General features: G+C 34.5%; 2 protein-coding genes across 2 annotated transcripts; both read left to right on the top strand.

Annotated features, from left to right (window-relative positions):
• Window positions 1-9,204: 9,204 nt before the first annotated feature.
• LOC139870593 (epoxide hydrolase 3-like) lies at window positions 9,205-11,601 on the top strand. Its single transcript, XM_071858376.1, has 4 exons — window positions 9,205-9,543; window positions 10,170-10,337; window positions 10,691-10,926; window positions 11,214-11,601. Exons 1-4 carry the CDS (start codon window positions 9,256-9,258, stop codon window positions 11,476-11,478), a joined length of 957 nt encoding a protein of 318 aa, XP_071714477.1. The 5' UTR covers window positions 9,205-9,255; the 3' UTR covers window positions 11,479-11,601.
• Window positions 11,602-13,575: 1,974 nt separating this feature from the next.
• LOC139870598 (epoxide hydrolase 2-like) lies at window positions 13,576-15,905 on the top strand. The gene is made up of 4 exons (XM_071858380.1): window positions 13,576-13,921; window positions 14,534-14,698; window positions 14,822-15,057; window positions 15,351-15,905. Exons 1-4 carry the CDS (start codon window positions 13,634-13,636, stop codon window positions 15,613-15,615), a joined length of 954 nt encoding a protein of 317 aa, XP_071714481.1. The 5' UTR covers window positions 13,576-13,633; the 3' UTR covers window positions 15,616-15,905.
• Window positions 15,906-18,928: the final 3,023 nt, after the last annotated feature.

The following is an 18,928-nucleotide window of genomic DNA, read 5'->3' on the forward strand; positions in this document are numbered from 1 at the left end:
GGAACATCATTGATGCTCTTTTCTTCAGTTTGTACTTTCTCGACGTGTGCTAGAACAGCATAGCAACCTTTTCTTATTAGTTTTTGTGCCTTCAAATTACTAATAATATGTAGCTTCGTGTTGCCCTTTTCTCCGTACACCATTAAGGGTTTTCCTTTTTCTCGTATAATGCGAATTGCATTTTTGTAACAAACGATCTCTGCTTTCACTTCTTTCAACCAGTCCATACCGATTATCACATCAAAACTCCCTAACTCTACTGGTATCAAATCAATCTTAAATGTTTCGCTAACCAGTTTAATTTCTCGATTCCGACATATATTATCTGCTGAAATTAATTTACCATTTGCTAATTCGAGTAAAAATTTACTATCCAAAGGCGTCAATGGACAACTTAATTTAGCACAAAAATCTCTACTCATATAGCTTCTATCCGCACCCGAATCAAATAAAACGTAAGCAGATTTATTGTCAATAAGAAACGTACCCGTAACAAGCTCCGGGTCTTCCTGTGCCTCTGCCGCATTAATATTGAAAACTCTTCTACGGCCTTGTCCATTCGTGTTCTCCTGGTTCGGGCAATTTCTAATAATGTGGCCCGGTTTTCCACATTTATAACAAACTACATTGGCATAACTTGCTCCGACACTACTTGCTCCGCCATTACTCGTTCCGACACCATTTGCTCCTTTCGTTCTATTAACCCCTGGTCCGTAGACCTCACACTTCGCCGCACTATGACCATTTCTTTTACACTTGTTGCAAAATTTGGTGCAGAACCCCGAGTGATACTTTTCACACCTTTGGCATAGCTGCTTCTGATTGTTGTTGTTGTTGCGGTTATTATTGTTGTTGGGATGATTGTTGTAGTTGTTGTTGTTGTTGTTGTTGTGGTTGTTGTTGTTGGGCCGTTTGTTGTAGTTGCGATTGATGTTGCGATTGTTGGGATAATTGTTGCGATTATTGTTGTAATTGCTGTTGTTGTTGTATTGGTGATTCTTATCACCGTTTTCCTCCCACTTTCTTTTGACTTGCTTCACATTGGCCTCTTCAGCAGTCTGTTCTTTAATTCTTTCTTCAATCTGGTTCACTAGTTTGTGAGCCATTCTACATGCCTGTTGTATGGAGGCGGGCTCGTGTGAACTTATATCATCTTGAATTCTTTCCGGTAATCCTTTCACAAACGCGTCGATCTTCTCTTCCTCATCTTCGAATGCTCCCGGACACAATAGGCACAATTCTGTGAATCGTCTTTCGTACGTGGTAATATCAAATCCTTGGGTTCGTAACCCTCTAAGTTCTGTCTTGAGCTTATTGACCTCGGTTCTGGGATGGTACTTCTCGTTCATCAAGTGCTTGAATGCTGACCACGGTAGTGCGTATGCATCATCTTGTCCCACTTGCTCTAGATAGGTATTCCACCATGTTAACGCAGAACCTGTGAAGGTATGCGTAGCGTACTTCACTTTGTCCTCTTCAGTACACTTACTTATGGCAAGCACCGATTCGACCTTCTCGGTCCACCGTTTCAATCCGATCGGTCCTTCGATTCCATCAAATTCCAAAGGTTTGCAGGCAGTGAATTCTTTGTAGGTGCATCCTACACGATTTCCTGTACTGCCAGATCCAAGGTTATTGTTGGTATGTAGCGCAGCCTGTACTGCGGCTATGTTTGAAGCTAGAAAAGTACGGAATTCCTCTTCATTCATATTCACGGTGTGTCGAGTAGTCGGTGCCATTTCCTTCAAAATAGTCAAATAGAACAGTTAATCATACAGAATATTAAGAGTAGTTAATAGTATTTCGTAGCATAATATGAACTCATTTATAAAAGCTTTTTCTTCATATTAGCGTTTTATAAGTTTAAATTCGGGTAGTACCTACCCGTTAAGTTCATACTTAGTAGCTAATATACAATTTAACTACTACAATTCTATATGAAAAACTGATTGTAATAATATTTCGCGTTCAAACTTTTATAAAATATTTTACAAACTTACAATACCGCTTATTTTACATAAAGCATGAAATATAGCACACAATAACTTTGATACAAGATAGTTGTGAAGATAATTCTAGCTAGTACACAAGTCGTTCAGAGCAAAGGCAATAAAGACACGTAATTCATACGTCCAGAAACAAGTCATGCATTCTGGTTTTACTAGGACTACTTCCTATCCTTGGTCTTGTGGAACATAACCGTTATGGCCATTGATAAGACAGCGTGTTGTAACGTCGTCAAAGGGACGAGGGTTACGTAATGACCAACAGTCTCGTAATAACCTAAAAACCTCATTTCTTACCCCAATTACCGACTCCGTCACTTGTGGGAACGTTTTGTTTAATAGTTGTAGCCCGATGTTCTTGTTCTCACTTTGGTGAGAAGCGAACATTACTAATCCGTAAGCATAACATGCTTCTTTATGTTGCATGTTAGCCGTTTTTTCTAAATCACGAAGTCCTATATTCGGATATATTGAGTCAAAATAATTTCTTAACCCGTTGCGTAAAATAGCATTTGGGTTCCCCGCAATATATGCGTCAAAGTAAACACATCGTAACTTATGGATTTCCCAATGTGATATCCCCCATCTTTCAAACGAAAGCCTTTTATAAACCAAGGCATTCTTGGAACGTTCTTCGAATGTCTTACAAACTGATCTCGCCTTAAATAGTCGTACCGAGGAATTCTGACCGACTCTAGACAAGATTTCATCAATCATGTCTCCGGGTAGGTCTGTTAAAATATTGGGTTGTCTATCCATTTTGTGTTTTTATACTGTAAAATAGACAAGAGTTAGATTCATAAAAAAAATACTTATTAATACAAGCAATTTTTACATATATCATAAAGCATAAGCACACTATATTACATATATTACACCACACGAATACAACTATCTTATTTCGACTCGCTCGTTTCTTCTTGTTCGGTTTTGGTTCGTTTTGCCAAGTTTCTAGGGATATATGATGTTCCCCTAATACGAGCCGTCGTTGTCCACATTGGTTTAGAAAAACCTGGTGGTTTAGAGGTTCCCGGGTCATTGTTACAACTTAAGGACTTCGGGGGTTGACGATACATATAAAGTTCATCGGGGTTGGAATTAGATTTCTCTATTTTTATGCCCTTTCCCTTATTATTTTCTTTTGCCTTTTTAAATTCAGTTGGGGTAATTTCTATAACATCATCGGAATTCTCGTCGGAATCCGATTCATCGGAGAATTGGTAATCCTCCCAATATTTTGCTTCCTTGGCGGAAACACCATTGACCATAATTAACTTTGGTCGGTTGGTTGAGGATTCTCTTTTACTTAACCGTTTTATTATTTCCCCCACCGGTTCTATTTCTTCTTCCGGTTCCGATTCTTCTTCCGGTTCCGATTCTTCTTCCGGTTCCGACTCTTCTTCCGGTTCCTTTTCGGGAACTTGTGAATCAGTCCACGAATCATTCCAATTTACATTTGACTCTTCATTATTATTAGGTGAGTCAATGGGACTTGTTCTAGAGGTAGACATCTATCACATAATATCAAACACGTTAAGAAATTAATATATCACATAATATTCATATGTTAAAAATATATAGTTTCCAACAAAAATGTTAAGCAATCATTTTTAAAGAAAACACGGTCGAAGTCCAGACTCACTAATGCATCCTAACAAACTCGATAAGACACACTAATGCAAATTTTCTGGTTCTCTAAGACCAACGCTCGGATACCAACTGAAATGTCCCGTTCTTATTGATTAAAAACGTTCCATATTAATTGATTTCGTTGCGAGGTTTTGACCTCTATATGAGACGTTTTTCAAAGACTGCATTCATTTTTAAAACAAACCATAACCTTTATTTCATAAATAAAGGTTTAAAAAGCTTTACGTAGATTATCAAATAATGATAATCTAAAATATCCTGTTTACACACGACCATTACATAATGGTTTACAATACAAATATGTTACATCGAAATCAGTTTCTTGAATGCAGTTTTTACACAATATCATACAAACATGGACTCCAAATCTTGTCCTTATTTTAGTATGCAACAGCGGAAGCTCTTAGTATTCACCTGAGAATAAACATGCTTTAAACGTCAACAAAAATGTTGGTGAATTATAGGTTTAACCTATATGTATCAAATCGTAACAATAGACCACAAGATTTCATATTTCAATACACATCCCATACATAGAGATAAAAATCATTCATATGGTGAACACCTGGTAACCGACATTAACAAGATGCGTATATATAAGAATATCCCCATCATTCCGGGACACCCTTCGGATATGATATAAATTTCGAAGTACTAAAGCATCCTGTACTTTGGATGGGGTTTGTTAGGCCCAATAGATCTATCTTTAGGATTCGCGTTAATTAGGGTGTCTGTTCCCTAATTCTTAGATTACCAGACTTAATAAAAAGGGGCATATTCGATTTCGATAATTCAACCATAGAATGTAGTTTCACGTACTTGTGTCTATTTTGTAAATCATTTATAAAACCTGCATGTATTCTCATCCCAAAAATATTAGATTTTAAAAGTGGGACTATAACTCACTTTCACAGATTTTTACTTCGTCGGGAAGTAAGACTTGGCCACTGGTTGATTCGCGAACCTATAACAATATATACATATATATCAAAGTATGTTTGAAATATATTTACAACACTTTTAATATATTTTGATGTTTTAAGTTTATTAAGTCAGCTGTCCTCGTTAGTAACCTACAACTAGTTGTCCACAGTTAAATGTACAGAAATAAATCGATAAATATTATCTTGAATCAATCCACGACCCAGTGTATACGTATCTCAGTATTGATCACAACTCAAACTATATATATTTTGGAATCAACCTCAACCCTGTATAGCTAACTCCAACATTCACATATAGAGTGTCTATGGTTGTTCCGAAAAATATATAGATGTGTCGACATGATAGGTCGAAACATCGTATACGTGTCTATGGTATCTCAAGATTACATAATATACAATACAAGTTGATTAAGTTATGGTTGGAATAGATTTGTTACCAATTTTCACGTAGCTAAAATGAGAAAAATTATCCAATCTTGTTTTACCCATAACTTCTTCATTTTAAATCCGTTTTGAGTGAATCAAATTGCTATGGTTTCATATTGAACTCTATTTTATGAATCTAAACAGAAAAAGTATAGGTTTATAGTCGGAAAAATAAGTTACAAGTCGTTTTTGTAAAGGTAGTCATTTCAGTCGAAAGAACGACGTCTAGATGACCATTTTAGAAAACATACTTCCACTTTGAGTTTAACCATAATTTTTGGATATAGTTTCATGTTCATAATAAAAATCATTTTCTCAGAATAACAACTTTTAAATCAAAGTTTATCATAGTTTTTAATTAACTAACCCAAAACAGCCCGCGGTGTTACTACGACAGCGTAAATCCGGTTTTACGGTGTTTTTCGTGTTTCCAGGTTTTAAATCATTAAGTTAGCATATCATATAGATATAGAACATGTGTGTAGTTAATTTTAAAAGTCAAGTTAGAAGGATTAACTTTTGTTTGCGAACAAGTTTAGAATTAACTAAACTATGTTCTAGTGATTACGAGTTTAAACCTTCGAATAAGATAGTTTTATATATATGAATCGAATGATGTTATGAACACAATTACTACCTCAAGTTTAGTAGGTAAACCTACTGAAAGTGACAAGAAATGATCTAGCTTCAAAGGATCTTGGATGGCTTGAAAGTTCTTGAAGTAGGATCATGACACAAAAACAAGTTCAAGTAAGATTTTTACTCGAATTAAGATAGTTTATAGTTATAGAAATTGAATCAAAGTTTGAATATGAATATTACCTTGAATAAGAAAGATAACCTACTGTATATAACAAAGGTTTCTTGATCTTAGATGATTACTTGGAATGAATTAGAAAGCTTGGAAGTAAATTAGTAAACTTGAAGGGATTTTTGAAGTGTTCTTGAAGTGTTCTTCCTATGATGATTATAGCTTGATTCTTGAAGTTATTTTTGATGAAGATGATGATTAACTACTGGAAAAATACGTTCATAATAGTGTGTGTGTGTTGAGAGAGAATTAGAAAGAGAGTGAATGATGAGTGGTAATTGGTGAGTGGTGAGTGGGGTTAAAAGGAGTTCTAGTTAGTTGACTAGCTCATGGTAGAAGTTAAAATTGATTAGTCATACATGACATAATCAAGAGTGGAATCACATGCTAGTTCCTATTGGTATATACTCATAGTAAGTACGTTTTGAAGCTGTGTATAATACGGGTAAGAATACGACTAGAATTCTTGATGAAAGAAAAGAATGGAAAAGTAACTGTAACCATTTTCGTTAAGTATGAGTGTTTTGATATATGTCTTGAAGTCTTCCAAAAGTATTTTAATACATCTAAATACACTACATGTATATACATTTTAACTGAGTCGTTAAGTCATCGTTAGTCGTTACATGTAAGTGTTGTTTTGAAACCTTTAAGTTAACGATCTCAATTAATGTTGTTAACCCATTGTTTATTATATCTAATGAGATGTTAAATTATTATATTATCATGATATTATGATATATTAATATATCTTAATATGATATATATACATTTAAATGTCGTTACAACGATAATCGTTACATATATGTCTCGTTTCGAAATCCTTAAGTTAGTAGTCTTGTTTATATGTATATAACTCATTGTTAATATACTTATGGAGATACTTACTTATCATAATCTCATGTTAACCATATGTATGTCCATATATATATCGTCATGTCATTTTTACAAGTTTTAACGTTCGTGAATCGACGGTCAACTTGGGTGGTCAATTGTCTATATGAAACATATTTCAATTAATCAAGTCTTAACAAGTTTGATTGCTTAACATGTTGGAAACATTTAATCATGTAAATATCAATCTCAATTAATATATATAAACATGGAAAAGTTCGGGTCACTACAAAAAGCGTAAAGTTTTTAATGCGAGTTCTCCAGCTATTTATAATTGAAATCAGGACGAGGAATTCGAAAGAGTAATGATGACTTTTAAACGGCTAAAATTACCGCAACGTGTAAACGGTAATTTTCTAGCCGTTACAGCGTTTCTGATTTGACAGTTTTGCGATAGTTACCGTTGTAATTATGCGTTGAGCTTAATAAAATCAACGGTAATAATTCGGTGGTAAAAATTATTAAAAATCACTTGCGAATATATTTTAAGGAAGCACGGTTTTATTTTTAGAGTTTATCATGATACATCTGCTTCGCGAAATGTATCATAATAAACTGGGGGGACTTGATCATATACATAGCATTGTATATGTATGTTTTATTTGCTAAAAGCCAATAGCAGAATTACGCGAGCTATAATCCAAAGTTATGAAATATTCGTTGAAAATGAGTACAGCGGTTATGTTTTCGCTTTAATAAAAGACTGCGGTTTAATCTGCTTAGTTTTTGCGAATATTTATGCAGTCCGCAGACCGTGGATATTTCGAATACTATAAATAGAGAGCATGACCTCTCATTTATGGGTTCTTGATTCTCTGCCATTTGCTCTAGCCTTTGTGATTTTCACTTGTGATTTTGCCCAAGGGATTTCTACATTGTGCTAAGGTGAATTATGCTAATTGACAATCAAGACCGGGTCGGGGTGGTTGATCACTTGATTATTAAAGTGAAAGACGATCATCGAGGCCCAAAATAATCATCAAACATCCCATCCTCCATCTTATTATTGCACTCAATCCGTAATTAAGTGATAACTTGATTTAGGATTGATCACCCAACACTTCTATTGTTTCAGGTTTCTTGATTTCTCAGCACTAAAAATTCGATAGGCTTGTTCTTCTAGAAAAGGTGTAATAAGAATCTTTTATTCTTCTTCAGTATCAAGAATATACTCCTCATCTTTGATTAGTTCACTTTCCATTGTAGAAATGATATTTCTGCATTTGGTGAATTAGAAGTATCCTCTCGATTGTAGATATCATCCATGAATTGTTCACAGAACTTTGTGTTGGAGTGTGAAGTTCGAATTAAACAAGGTTTAATGAATCTGTGAAACTTGTGACCGCGAGTTTAGAGTTATGGTCGCAAGAATCACATCAGAGAAAGGGTTTGCTGAGAAGACAATACTTGCGACCACCAGAATTTCATTGCGGTCGCGAGAATAGTTCTGACGGGAAGAAACTTCCAAAATTGTTTTTTTTGCTCGTTAAGTTATTTCCTTGTTTAGATTTGCCTGTATAAACACCCTATGTAACCCATACAATGTATGCACGAAATTTATAGTGAAAAATATCTGGTTTGCGCCCGTGGAGTAAACTCTTCTCCGTATTTTGGAGTTGGGATATAATCACGTTAAATCTCGTGTCGTTTATCTTTATTTATCGTTATGTTTTAATTATTCGTTTGTCGTTCGTATGTGGGGTGATTAGTATAAATCATCTGTCTTGTTTGGGTCCTAAATCCTAACACTTTGTTGATGGAACCTGTTGATTAACAAATTGAAGTAACGAGAATGAATCCACATGTTGTTTATCTTCAAAAGTTCCCATCATCAATATTCATTGAGCTCTTCTCTTTAGACCTTTCATCATCAGCATGTTCATTAAATCTAAATAAATTAGAAGCTCCCACAATAGTACTGTCGGATGATTTGGGTGTGAGTTTTGATATTAGGTTTGTTGAAAATATGTAAATTGCCAGAAGTTGAGTGACAAAGAGGCCAGGTAGGGGGAGAAATAGAGCAAAATGACCCTTTACCCTATGTGCATAACATGCGAAGGTATTTAACGGAATATTTAACGCTCATTATTAAATGAACTCCTCATAAACTAAAAGCGTATCACAGTGACCTCTATGTTAAAAATAACTTTTTAGACTACGGACGTAGTTTTGATCCCCGTGTTATATATACTCTCTCCGTCCCATTACAAGTGTCCCTTTATTTTTTGCACACAGTTTTAGGAACTAACTTCATTTTTCACCAATAAGAAATTTTCTCTCTCTAAAATAACTCATTCTCATTAGTTCAAATACAAAGTGAACATCTGGGACATAAGAATATTTGTGATTAGATGGAGATAGTATATATATTTGAAGAAAAAATAAATAAAAAAGAATAGCTTAAACTCTCTTTTTATTATTGGGCTAGTCAACCACACACATTTTGACTTTTTATTACACCGTGTAAGGCGTCCCTATCAATTGAAATACTACTATCACCTACTGTACTAGATAACACAGAAGAATGGATGAAATCAAGCACAGTTACATCGACGTCAACGGGTTGAAGCTCCACGTAGCCGAGATCGGATCCGAGTCATCGCCGACGATTGTATTTCTCCACGGATTCCCTGAAATATGGTACACGTGGCGACATCAAATGATAGCGGTAGCAGAGGCAGGTTACAGAGCAATTGCACCCGATTACAGAGGTTACGGACTATCCGACATCCCTTCTAAACCCGAACGCACCTCATTCCTTGACTTGGTCAACGACACTGCCTCCATCCTCGATTCCCTCGCCATTTCTAAGGTACATTTATCATCCATCATCATCATCATACATGTATAACAATGATGTCAAGTTGGGAGTGCTTGCATGTGTGTTAAAAATTACTAGGTATTTAGGTTTAGCGGTATGAGCAAGGTGGTAGGAGTTTGATTAATAGTAGGGTATAAGAGCTCACCGTGTCTGCCGACCATCCTCGCCGTCCCCCCTAAATCGACGGTGAGATCGACTGTCGGTTGACACCGGCACGGCGTCGATCGCACCGTCGGTGCTCAAGGTCGCGCCACAGACGGTGATGAATATTGCTGATGGGGTGTTCGATTTTGAAAAATTAGTCGTTAAACGGCTATTTTTTCCTTATAAATACTACACCTATTTATCCCGAATGGACTACGGACACCCTGTGCTCTAATTTGACACGATTCATCTTTCATCAAAAGTAGGGCAAAATTCATTTTTTACTAATAAAGGAGTTTAAGTTCAATGTTAAGATATATAGACGAGTTTTTCCAAAAATGAACTATATTTGAGTTCTTAACTTATGATGAAATGATATATAGACAAGTTTTGTTGCTAAAATGTGTTTATGGATATAACATTGTTACCAATTAAGTTGATCATGTGTTTATGTATGTAACATTCATTAATAGGTATTTGTTATTGGTAAAGATTTTGGAGCAAAAGTTGGCTACACATTTGCTCTTTCCCATCCAAAAAAAGTTGAAGGTATTATAACACTTGGTGTTCCATTTGTACCCCCTCATGCTCCTGTCAATCTAAAAAGTCTCCCCGAAGGTTTGTACATTCAAAGATGGAAGGTATGTATCCTCCTCATTATATCTGTATTTTTATATGAAAATGTTTAATTATTGACATCTTAAATACTATTATTATCGATGAGAAATATTTATTTGAATCCTTAATTTCGCATGAGATCTGTACAGTCACATATGATTGGATATTACAATCACATGTGATTGTCCCGCATTTTTAATCATAGCCATTATTATTGTTCCAAGGGCTGAGATTTATCCCCTCGTTTTCAAGCAAAATTAAGGATGCGAATGAATATTTCCCTGCTATCTATGGGAAAAAATGTTGATTTGGTATATTTTTGCAATAACCACGCTGCTTGAGATGCCAATTTCCCATTAGTATATTTTTTCGTTAGGAACCAGGAAGAGCTGAAGCTGATTTTAGTCGATTTGATGCTAAAACAGTGGTGAGAAATATTTACATTTTGTTCTCTAAAAGTGAAATACCTATAGCCCATGAAAACAAAGAGATAATGGATTTGGTTGAACCGGGGACCCCACTACCCTCTTGGTTCTCAGAAGAGGATCTTTCGGTCTATGGTGCTTTGTATGAGAAGTCCGGGTTTCAAACCGCTCTCCAGGTTCCTTATAGGTAATTTATTCAATATTCAAATTTTCACATATAATACGAAAAATGCCTTATTGTTTCAACAACCGATTGAAACTGTAGATCACTGTTTAACTCTTAACTCCCTAATCGCATACATCAACTATTTTGTATTATTAAATCTGGTAGCAATTCTACTTTGAAGAAGAATAGATAATTATAAGTGATTTAAGGTTAACAGATCAAATAAGGCTTATACAATAACGGATTCCCTCCGTAATTATCGTACGTTTGTTTCCATTTTATCTGCGTTTATTTCAAAATTGATGTAGGTCACTCGGAGAGCTAATTGAATATCCAATACAAGATCTGCTTAATCTAAAAATAAAAGCTCCGACATTAGTTATCATGGGTGAGAAAGATTATTCGTTCAAGTTCCCAGGAATTGAAGAATACATGAAAAGTAGAGACATTAAGAGATACGTGCCAAATTTGGAAATCAAATACTTGCCTGAAGGTTGTCATTTTGTTCATGAACAATTCCCTCTCCAGGTTAATCAGCTCATACTGGATTTTCTCAACAAAAACAAAATCTAGCTTTAATATTCACAATATAAACATCTCTGACTTTAACTTGCTTATTTATGTGTACTCTTTTGCATCATAAAATGTCTTGAATGTTTGGAATTCAATGTATTAATAGTATTGCTTTTGATCAATGTGTTACTAGTATTTCTTTTGATCAAATGTCTCTTTTATTCTGGAGTAGATAAATGATTACATCTTACCTCCTCATATTGCATATAAGTAGGATTAAGTATTATTTTGTTGTTGTTGTTACTCCTATTCGGTGCAAAAATTTTCTTCTTGTTATTTGCTCATTCCATGAGCCTTCCATGAGCCTTAGAGGTTCTGGACATCTTGCGTTCGAACCCGAGGTGATTTTACCACACGCGATGTCCGTATGGATTCTTCGTGGAAGTTTTCTCCTAATGGACGGTAAAACTGTAATAGTTCGATCGAGTGAGTGAGTTCCGGAATCACATTCGGATTCCTATTAGTAACTCCTAATCGCCGTTCAAAAAAAAAAAAAAAATAAAAAAAAATTAGAGTTACAATAAACATATAGCCATTACATAGTTCTCCTTTAATATGATCTTAAAAATGTATGGATTGTGATTCATTGTAATCTTAAAGAAAAACTCGAAGGGTTCGTAGTACTCCCCTTTTCGGACTTACGTAATAAATCACCTACTAAAAATAGGGGCAGACCCGCACGCTGGGAATGACAATGGCCACCCGATTCAGCAGATATTCATCCGATCCATCCAATTCGTGATTAATATGGATGAACCTAAATGGATATGGATATGGATACGGATATGGATGAACCTAAATGGATATTGATATAGATATGAATGAAAAGTTCCATCCATAGATATATCCATTAACACCCGAAATACATATACAACTACATAAATATAAATATATGCTTGCATATGTACTACTACAAATGTATTTATCTTTATATTTACATATCTTGCTTTTTTACAATGAAATAACTTTAAACGAACAAATTACATATTTAATTTTTCATAATCTATATTCAATAGTAAATTCAACAAATGTGTTTTATCTTCGACAAAGATTATACATTATTGTAAATATATTTTTATTATGTTATGTTATATATATTTTTTGCTATACTAACTTTTTGTCTTTATCGCATATTAGAAAATATTATAGCATCTTTTTAACATTCAATTTATATCCATAAAGCCGCTTTATCAAGTGGATATGGATATGGATGGATAAACAACAATTAAATGAATATTGATATAGATATGGATAAAAAAAATACTAAATAGATATGGATATAGATAAGGTAACACCCGATTCATATCCGAGCCATTGTCATCCCTACCGCACGCCTTATATGAGGAATCGGTAATTAGTATTTTATCCCTTTTCCTTTTCTTCTTCTCTAAAAAAAATTTATAGATTATAGATTGAAGTGTGGCCTCGTTCCTGAGTTTTTTTTTAAAGAAATTAAAATTGAAGAGATATTAAAAAGAAAAATACTGATTGATACTGTATTATAATTATACTAAAATCATTGATTCATTTCTTTTAATAAAAAATATAAAAACATCATTTTACAATAAAAAAAATTTAGTTATAGCTTTCTCTAAAATATAAAATGCAGTTCCGAGAATTTTTTAAAACTACTTATTTTTTGTCTAAGACTATTAAATGGAGAACGTAGGGGAAGAGTATAACTTTAACCTTAAATTAATTGAAAAATGCAAACTCTTTAGGGTTGTCATTAAGAATCTTTAGAGTTGTCATTAAAAATTAAATTGATGTAAAAAATAGTGGTACATGAAGTAGTTATTTTTTATGAGGTGATTGCTTCTTATTAAAGTACAAGTATTATTTGCATGTTTTAATCTTTTAATGATAATTCTAAAAGTTGTTATTAGCATTTTTTTTCTAAATTAATTATATAAATCACCTAGAATAAAATTTTAGTTTCTAGAAAGACTCACGTATGTCAAACGCAAGCTTCCCTTGCAATTTATTTACTATGTTTAAACTAAACAATGGGGTGGTCAACGATTCACCGATTAGCCGTACCTTGATGATTCGTACATTATATATTATACGTAGTATATAAATATAAATATAATAATAATAATAATGCTAATCATAACTTTGCTGTTTAAACAAACCTAAAGTCTTAGCAATTAAAATGGATGAGATAAAGCACAGTTACATCAAAGTCAACGGCTTAAAGCTCCACGTAGCCGAGATCGGATCCGAGACATCGCCGGCGATTATATTCCTTCACGGATTCCCGGAAATATGGTACACGTGGCGACGTCAAATGATAGCCGTAGCAGAGGCAGGTTACAGAGCAATTGCACCCGATTACAGAGGTTACGGACTATCCGATATCCCCGCACAACCCGAGAAAACTTCCTTCTTTGACTTGGTCAAAGATACTGCCTCCATCCTTGATTCGCTCAACATTTCAAAGGTATATATACGTAATTTCGTTTCGAAGAAAATGGGAGTGTTCAATGGCTTTTTCTCTAGTTGTTATACTTTTTAAATTTGGTTAACCGGGATACTAATAAGTACAAAACTAACTATTCAAAAGCCGAATTCAAAATCTACATTTATAATTATTTTGATTAAATTATGATTTTGTTAATATTTAGATTTTAACCCAAAACCCCGAGGTTAAATTCGGCTTTCAGTTTGATTTCAGTCTCAAAATTTGAATTCAGTTACAATTCGTTTTTCAGTTTAGTCTTGAAAATTTTAAAAACCAAACAAACTACTAAACGGATGAAACCAAAAACCGAACCGAATCGAGGCTCCACCCTTTTTATTCTATCTTGTCGAAATATTGGATCCTAAATTAGGATCTGGTGAAAAGCTATTGATGGTCAAAAGCTGAGTGAAGATGTCGAGTCACTATGATGATAATACACTGATCATGTGGGGTTTGTTCAGTTGAATACACACATAACCTGAATTATGTTAAATATGTGCAACAAGGCACTGAGAATTTGATTACAAAATTTGTATAAATCCATCAATTATGATGATAATACACTGATCATGTTTGCGTGAACATTGTTAGGTGTTTGTTATTGGTAAAGACTTTGGATCAATGGTTGGGTATACGTTCGCTCTTTTCCACCCAGAGAAAGTTATAGGAATCGTGTCACTTGGGGTGGCATTTAGGCCCCCTGGTTCAAGGGCTCATCAAGTTCTCCCTGAAGGCTACTACATTAACAGATGGAAGGTACCTGCATATGAGTTTATCATACTGAATAACATGTTAGTTGTCGTTTTATTGTTTTGATGTGCTTTTTTAAGTGTAACTAAACATAAATTAAATAAGATATATAATTGAAATTTTCACCAGGAAACTGGAAGAGCTGAAGCTGATTTTGGCCGCCTTGATGCTAAAACAGTGGTTAGAAACATATACATTTTGTTCTCTAAAAGTGAGACACCAATAGCTGCAGAGAACCAAGAGATAATGGATTTGGTTGAACCCTCAACGCCTCTACCTTCTTGGTTCACGGAAAAGGATCTTTCGATCTATGGTTCTTTGTATGAGAAGTCTGGATTTCAAACTCCTCTTCAAGTTCCTTATAGGTATTTATATTGCTGCTCTTAACTTTTTGTAGTGGTGTCAAAATGGGCCATTTAGTCTTAATAGGTTGCTCATGATGAGTTTCGGTTGATTTACCAGATAATAATTGAAATATTTCAGGTTAATTTACAAAACTATACTAAAAATGATGGTTCAGTGTGTTTAACTAAATCAATATAGGATGTTATAAAAACCTGACCAAAATTTGGGCAACTTTTATGCTGACCTGCGAGTCTGTGACACTACCAAATCAGTCAGTTTTTACATCAATGGTACATTTGTTAATCGTTTGTAGGATCCTAAAGGGAAAAGTTGAAGTTCCCAAAGAAGCTCAAAAAGATCTGAAAGTAGAAGCTCCAACATTATTAATCATGGGTGAGAAAGATTTCGTATTCAAGTTACCAGGAACCGAGGAATACATAAGGAGTGGAGAAGTTAAGAAATATGTCCCCAACCTAGAAACCATATACGTTCCTGATGGGTCTCATTTCATTCATGAACAGTTTCCTGATCAGGTTAATAAGCTAATCCTCAGTTTCCTCGATTCCAAGAAACACTAGTGATTCCAAATTGCACAAAAGATCTTGCGTTTGAATACCATGAATGTTTCAGTGGTTATGAGTTATGAGGTTAGGTATCGATGCCAAAAAGATTTCGACCGTAGGCTACGCCTTTTAGATCTGGTTACTTTGATTGATACCTTATTATGAAAGTGTACCAATGTTTCAAATTTTATGTATTATTAGTTAGAATGCTTCAATGTGATCTATGTTATAATATAGTCAATAATGAAATAGTGTACGATCAATTTTTGATATAAATCATTTGTTACTATTGTATCACTCTAAGCTTGTGAAACTCTTTCTATAAATAAAATATGAATGACATTGAAGTTGCACTATTTCTTACACTTTTTCTTTGATTACATTCTACTCTTATATAATTAAGAAGTACCACTAAAAGTTATTAAAGAAAACTTATTCATAACACGTTGTTAGCGGTATAGCGTAATCAAGTTTAACTCAATCACAAGTCATTAATTAAGATAAGCACTTTTATTAACTAATATATAGGTAATTATAATCACAATCATCATTAACAAATATAAACAAATATATCACACACATTTATAAATCTTACATGACCAACATTTTCGACCACTAATACTTGGACTAGTAACATTTGTATTACTAACTATTTAACTTTTATTATTTATGCTTACTAACATTTACTTAACATATATATTTATGTTATCTAACTTTTTATTATGTTAGAAATCTGGATATGAGTCAATTTTGTTTTCTAGCCTTATGATAGGGTCTATAAAGAAGGTTATATATAGATCCCAAAGGCTCTCTAGTTTAGTGATAATAGCCACCGATATGTAAAGAGTATAAGAGAGCTGTGAAAATTAATGTTAACTATTTGACTTTTCCTCTCCCTATCTTCATGGTTATTGATATGGCCGAAACAGACGGTTTTATTTACGCGGTGTCGTTAGGTCGCAAAACGTTAGGATCAATTACCAAAAAGGAGTAATGGTTTTATTATTTATATTTAGCTGGGTTTTCCTAGCTATATTTCACCTACTTGTCTTCCTTTTAACGAGTAAGTGGTAAGTATAACTTAGGTTCGCATTTTTGTATGTTTGCTCAGTAATGTGGGACAAAAGTACCTAAATAGTTAACCCTGGTGACAAGTGGGATAGATTAAACTTAACTAAGGTAATATAAACTATAAAGATAAAGTATGATAGGTATGAAGAATAGGATACTGATGGAGATTGATCAAGCATAAAATGGTCCAAGGGGTTCGGTTCATGCGAAATCAACAAACAAGGGGGTTTAAGGATTTTTTGAGTTTAACTCTCCGGTCAGGAGTACCGTGAATAACCCTCATACTAGATGATGATCTCAGAAAGGGTGGTTAAACTAACCCACCATCATTCGAGTTAACCGGAGTTTATGGCCCAAGGGCGATGTTAGGATTTATGTTGTGCACACACTACCTGAAATCGCAGTGTTTGAGAGTGCTGTTCTGGCCGCGCAGGTCAGCTCGAGTGATTGACACAATTGAGAGTGTTTTGTTGGTGCAGTGGAATGAAATTCCAGAGTTGTCTCCCGTTTCTTGTTCAAGTTACTTCTATTTATACTCGTGAGCTTTTGTCCCTTAGTGTCACGTAAGGGGACAAAAGGATATGTTGGTGCCACGTCGTATTGTCTTTGTCCTTCTATTCCAAAACGCTGTAAAAGTGCTGTCATTATTTTAGTGTTGTCCCCTTTATACCGTACTGTCCTTTTCTGGCCGTTATGCCATGCCAGGATCGTACTGTCCTGCTGTAACATCCCGCCTTTTTCCGTTTACCATCCGTTATACTATTTAAAGTCCGTTATATAATTATAACATCTTCCGTTAAAATAGTTCGTTTAGGTAATTCACGCACCCGCTTTTAAACTCGAGGGATTAAACTTGCCAAGTGACCAAAGTCTTGACTAGGTCAAGTGGTCAACTCTTCCTCCTCCACTCATTCACCACCTCCCATCTTCTCCTACTTTCACATTTTTCTCTCAAACACCAAAAACAAAGAATCATCATCTATTTCCGATCTAGCAAGCCAACATAAAAAAAAATTACATATTTGGAATTCTTGCATCTTCCTCTTCGATTCCATACCGATTTCATCGCATTTGGGTAACTTTCTAAAAACACTAGATTTTGTGTTCTTGATAATTTTGACTTATAAAAGTGTTAATTAGTGTCTATGGCTCAAGTCTAATATGAATATATGATTTATATGCTTGTTCTCGTCATTTTGATGTAACTAGCTTAAACTTGAAATGGGTGTGTTTGATTTTGAGATTCGATTGCTTAAATGTTGTTAGATGTTAAAAGTGCATGTATTAAATGTATTCCTAGCATCACTAGCTTCAATTTGGTATGTAGGTTGGCATGGATTAGCTTCATAAACATAATTGTTAAATTTGTGATTTTGAGTTAGGGTTGATAGAAGTAAAATAGAATTTAAACGCATTGAATGCTTTGCAAGGTTAGTTGTAAGTGTATATTAGCATTGTATGCATGATTACCTACGAAACAGCGTATTATATGTATGCATTTAATTCCCGAATCATAAATGTGCATTTATGAACTTAAAAGCATTAATGGTAAACATTTAATGAGCTTTCAACATGGTTTTGTATATTGTAAATGATGTTTTGATTGATGAAATGTGTTTAGTTGTGTTCCTCATCAAATTACCTTTCCAACGACATATGGCATGCGTTTTGAATATTTTCGGTTCAGGTGTTATGTTAATTTGAGTTTTGGTTCGAGGCTTAACAAAATACTGCAACCAGCACTTTTTCCAGGAACGCGCGCCGCGCATCCTTTCGCGCGCCGCGCACATGGTGAAGTGAAAGTGCTTAACCCCTGGACTGATTTCTGATCTGGTTCCACGTTGTAGTGAGCGCCGCGCACTCTTGCGCGCGCCGCGCAGTCCCCAGACCACTTTTACTTGTGTTTTATTGTTCACGAAACCTTTTTCGCTTAACCGCAACTCCGATTAATATGAAATTTGGTTAACATGCTCATATATGATTTCTCATCATGGGAAAATTTTCGGGTACCCGACCTGACCCCGTTGACCTTGACTTTGACTTTGACCAAGTTTGACTTTTAGTCAAACTTAACCAAATGTTTAGGCAATCGTTCTAACATGCTTTTATACTTGTATCTTGCATGAAACTTGACAATTTGATTCAAATGCTATATATTCGAGTTGTAACGAGCCATATGACTAATTGAACAACTTTGACCAATCGTGTTCCCGTTATTGATACAACCTAATTGTTTAGGTCAAGACTAGCATTCGTG

This window comes from Rutidosis leptorrhynchoides, chromosome 1, assembly GCF_046630445.1.
Source record: "Rutidosis leptorrhynchoides isolate AG116_Rl617_1_P2 chromosome 1, CSIRO_AGI_Rlap_v1, whole genome shotgun sequence".
In the NCBI taxonomy this organism is placed as follows: Eukaryota; Viridiplantae; Streptophyta; class Magnoliopsida; order Asterales; family Asteraceae; genus Rutidosis; species Rutidosis leptorrhynchoides.

What these genes read in the sequence shown, in the direction of transcription:
- LOC139870598 (XM_071858380.1), top strand. Translation starts at nt 13,634, where the DNA reads ATGGATGAGATAAAGCACAGTTACATCAAAGTCAACGGCTTAAAGCTC. An exon ending in ATTCGCTCAACATTTCAAAG is followed by an intron (nt 13,922 to 14,533) that starts GTATATATACGT and finishes GAACATTGTTAG; the next exon opens with GTGTTTGTTATTGGTAAAGA. An exon ending in ACTACATTAACAGATGGAAG is followed by an intron (nt 14,699 to 14,821) that starts GTACCTGCATAT and finishes AATTTTCACCAG; the next exon opens with GAAACTGGAAGAGCTGAAGC.
- LOC139870593 (XM_071858376.1), top strand. Translation starts at nt 9,256, where the DNA reads ATGGATGAAATCAAGCACAGTTACATCGACGTCAACGGGTTGAAGCTC. An exon ending in ATTCCCTCGCCATTTCTAAG is followed by an intron (nt 9,544 to 10,169) that starts GTACATTTATCA and finishes ATTCATTAATAG; the next exon opens with GTATTTGTTATTGGTAAAGA. An exon ending in GCTCTCCAGGTTCCTTATAG is followed by an intron (nt 10,927 to 11,213) that starts GTAATTTATTCA and finishes AAATTGATGTAG; the next exon opens with GTCACTCGGAGAGCTAATTG.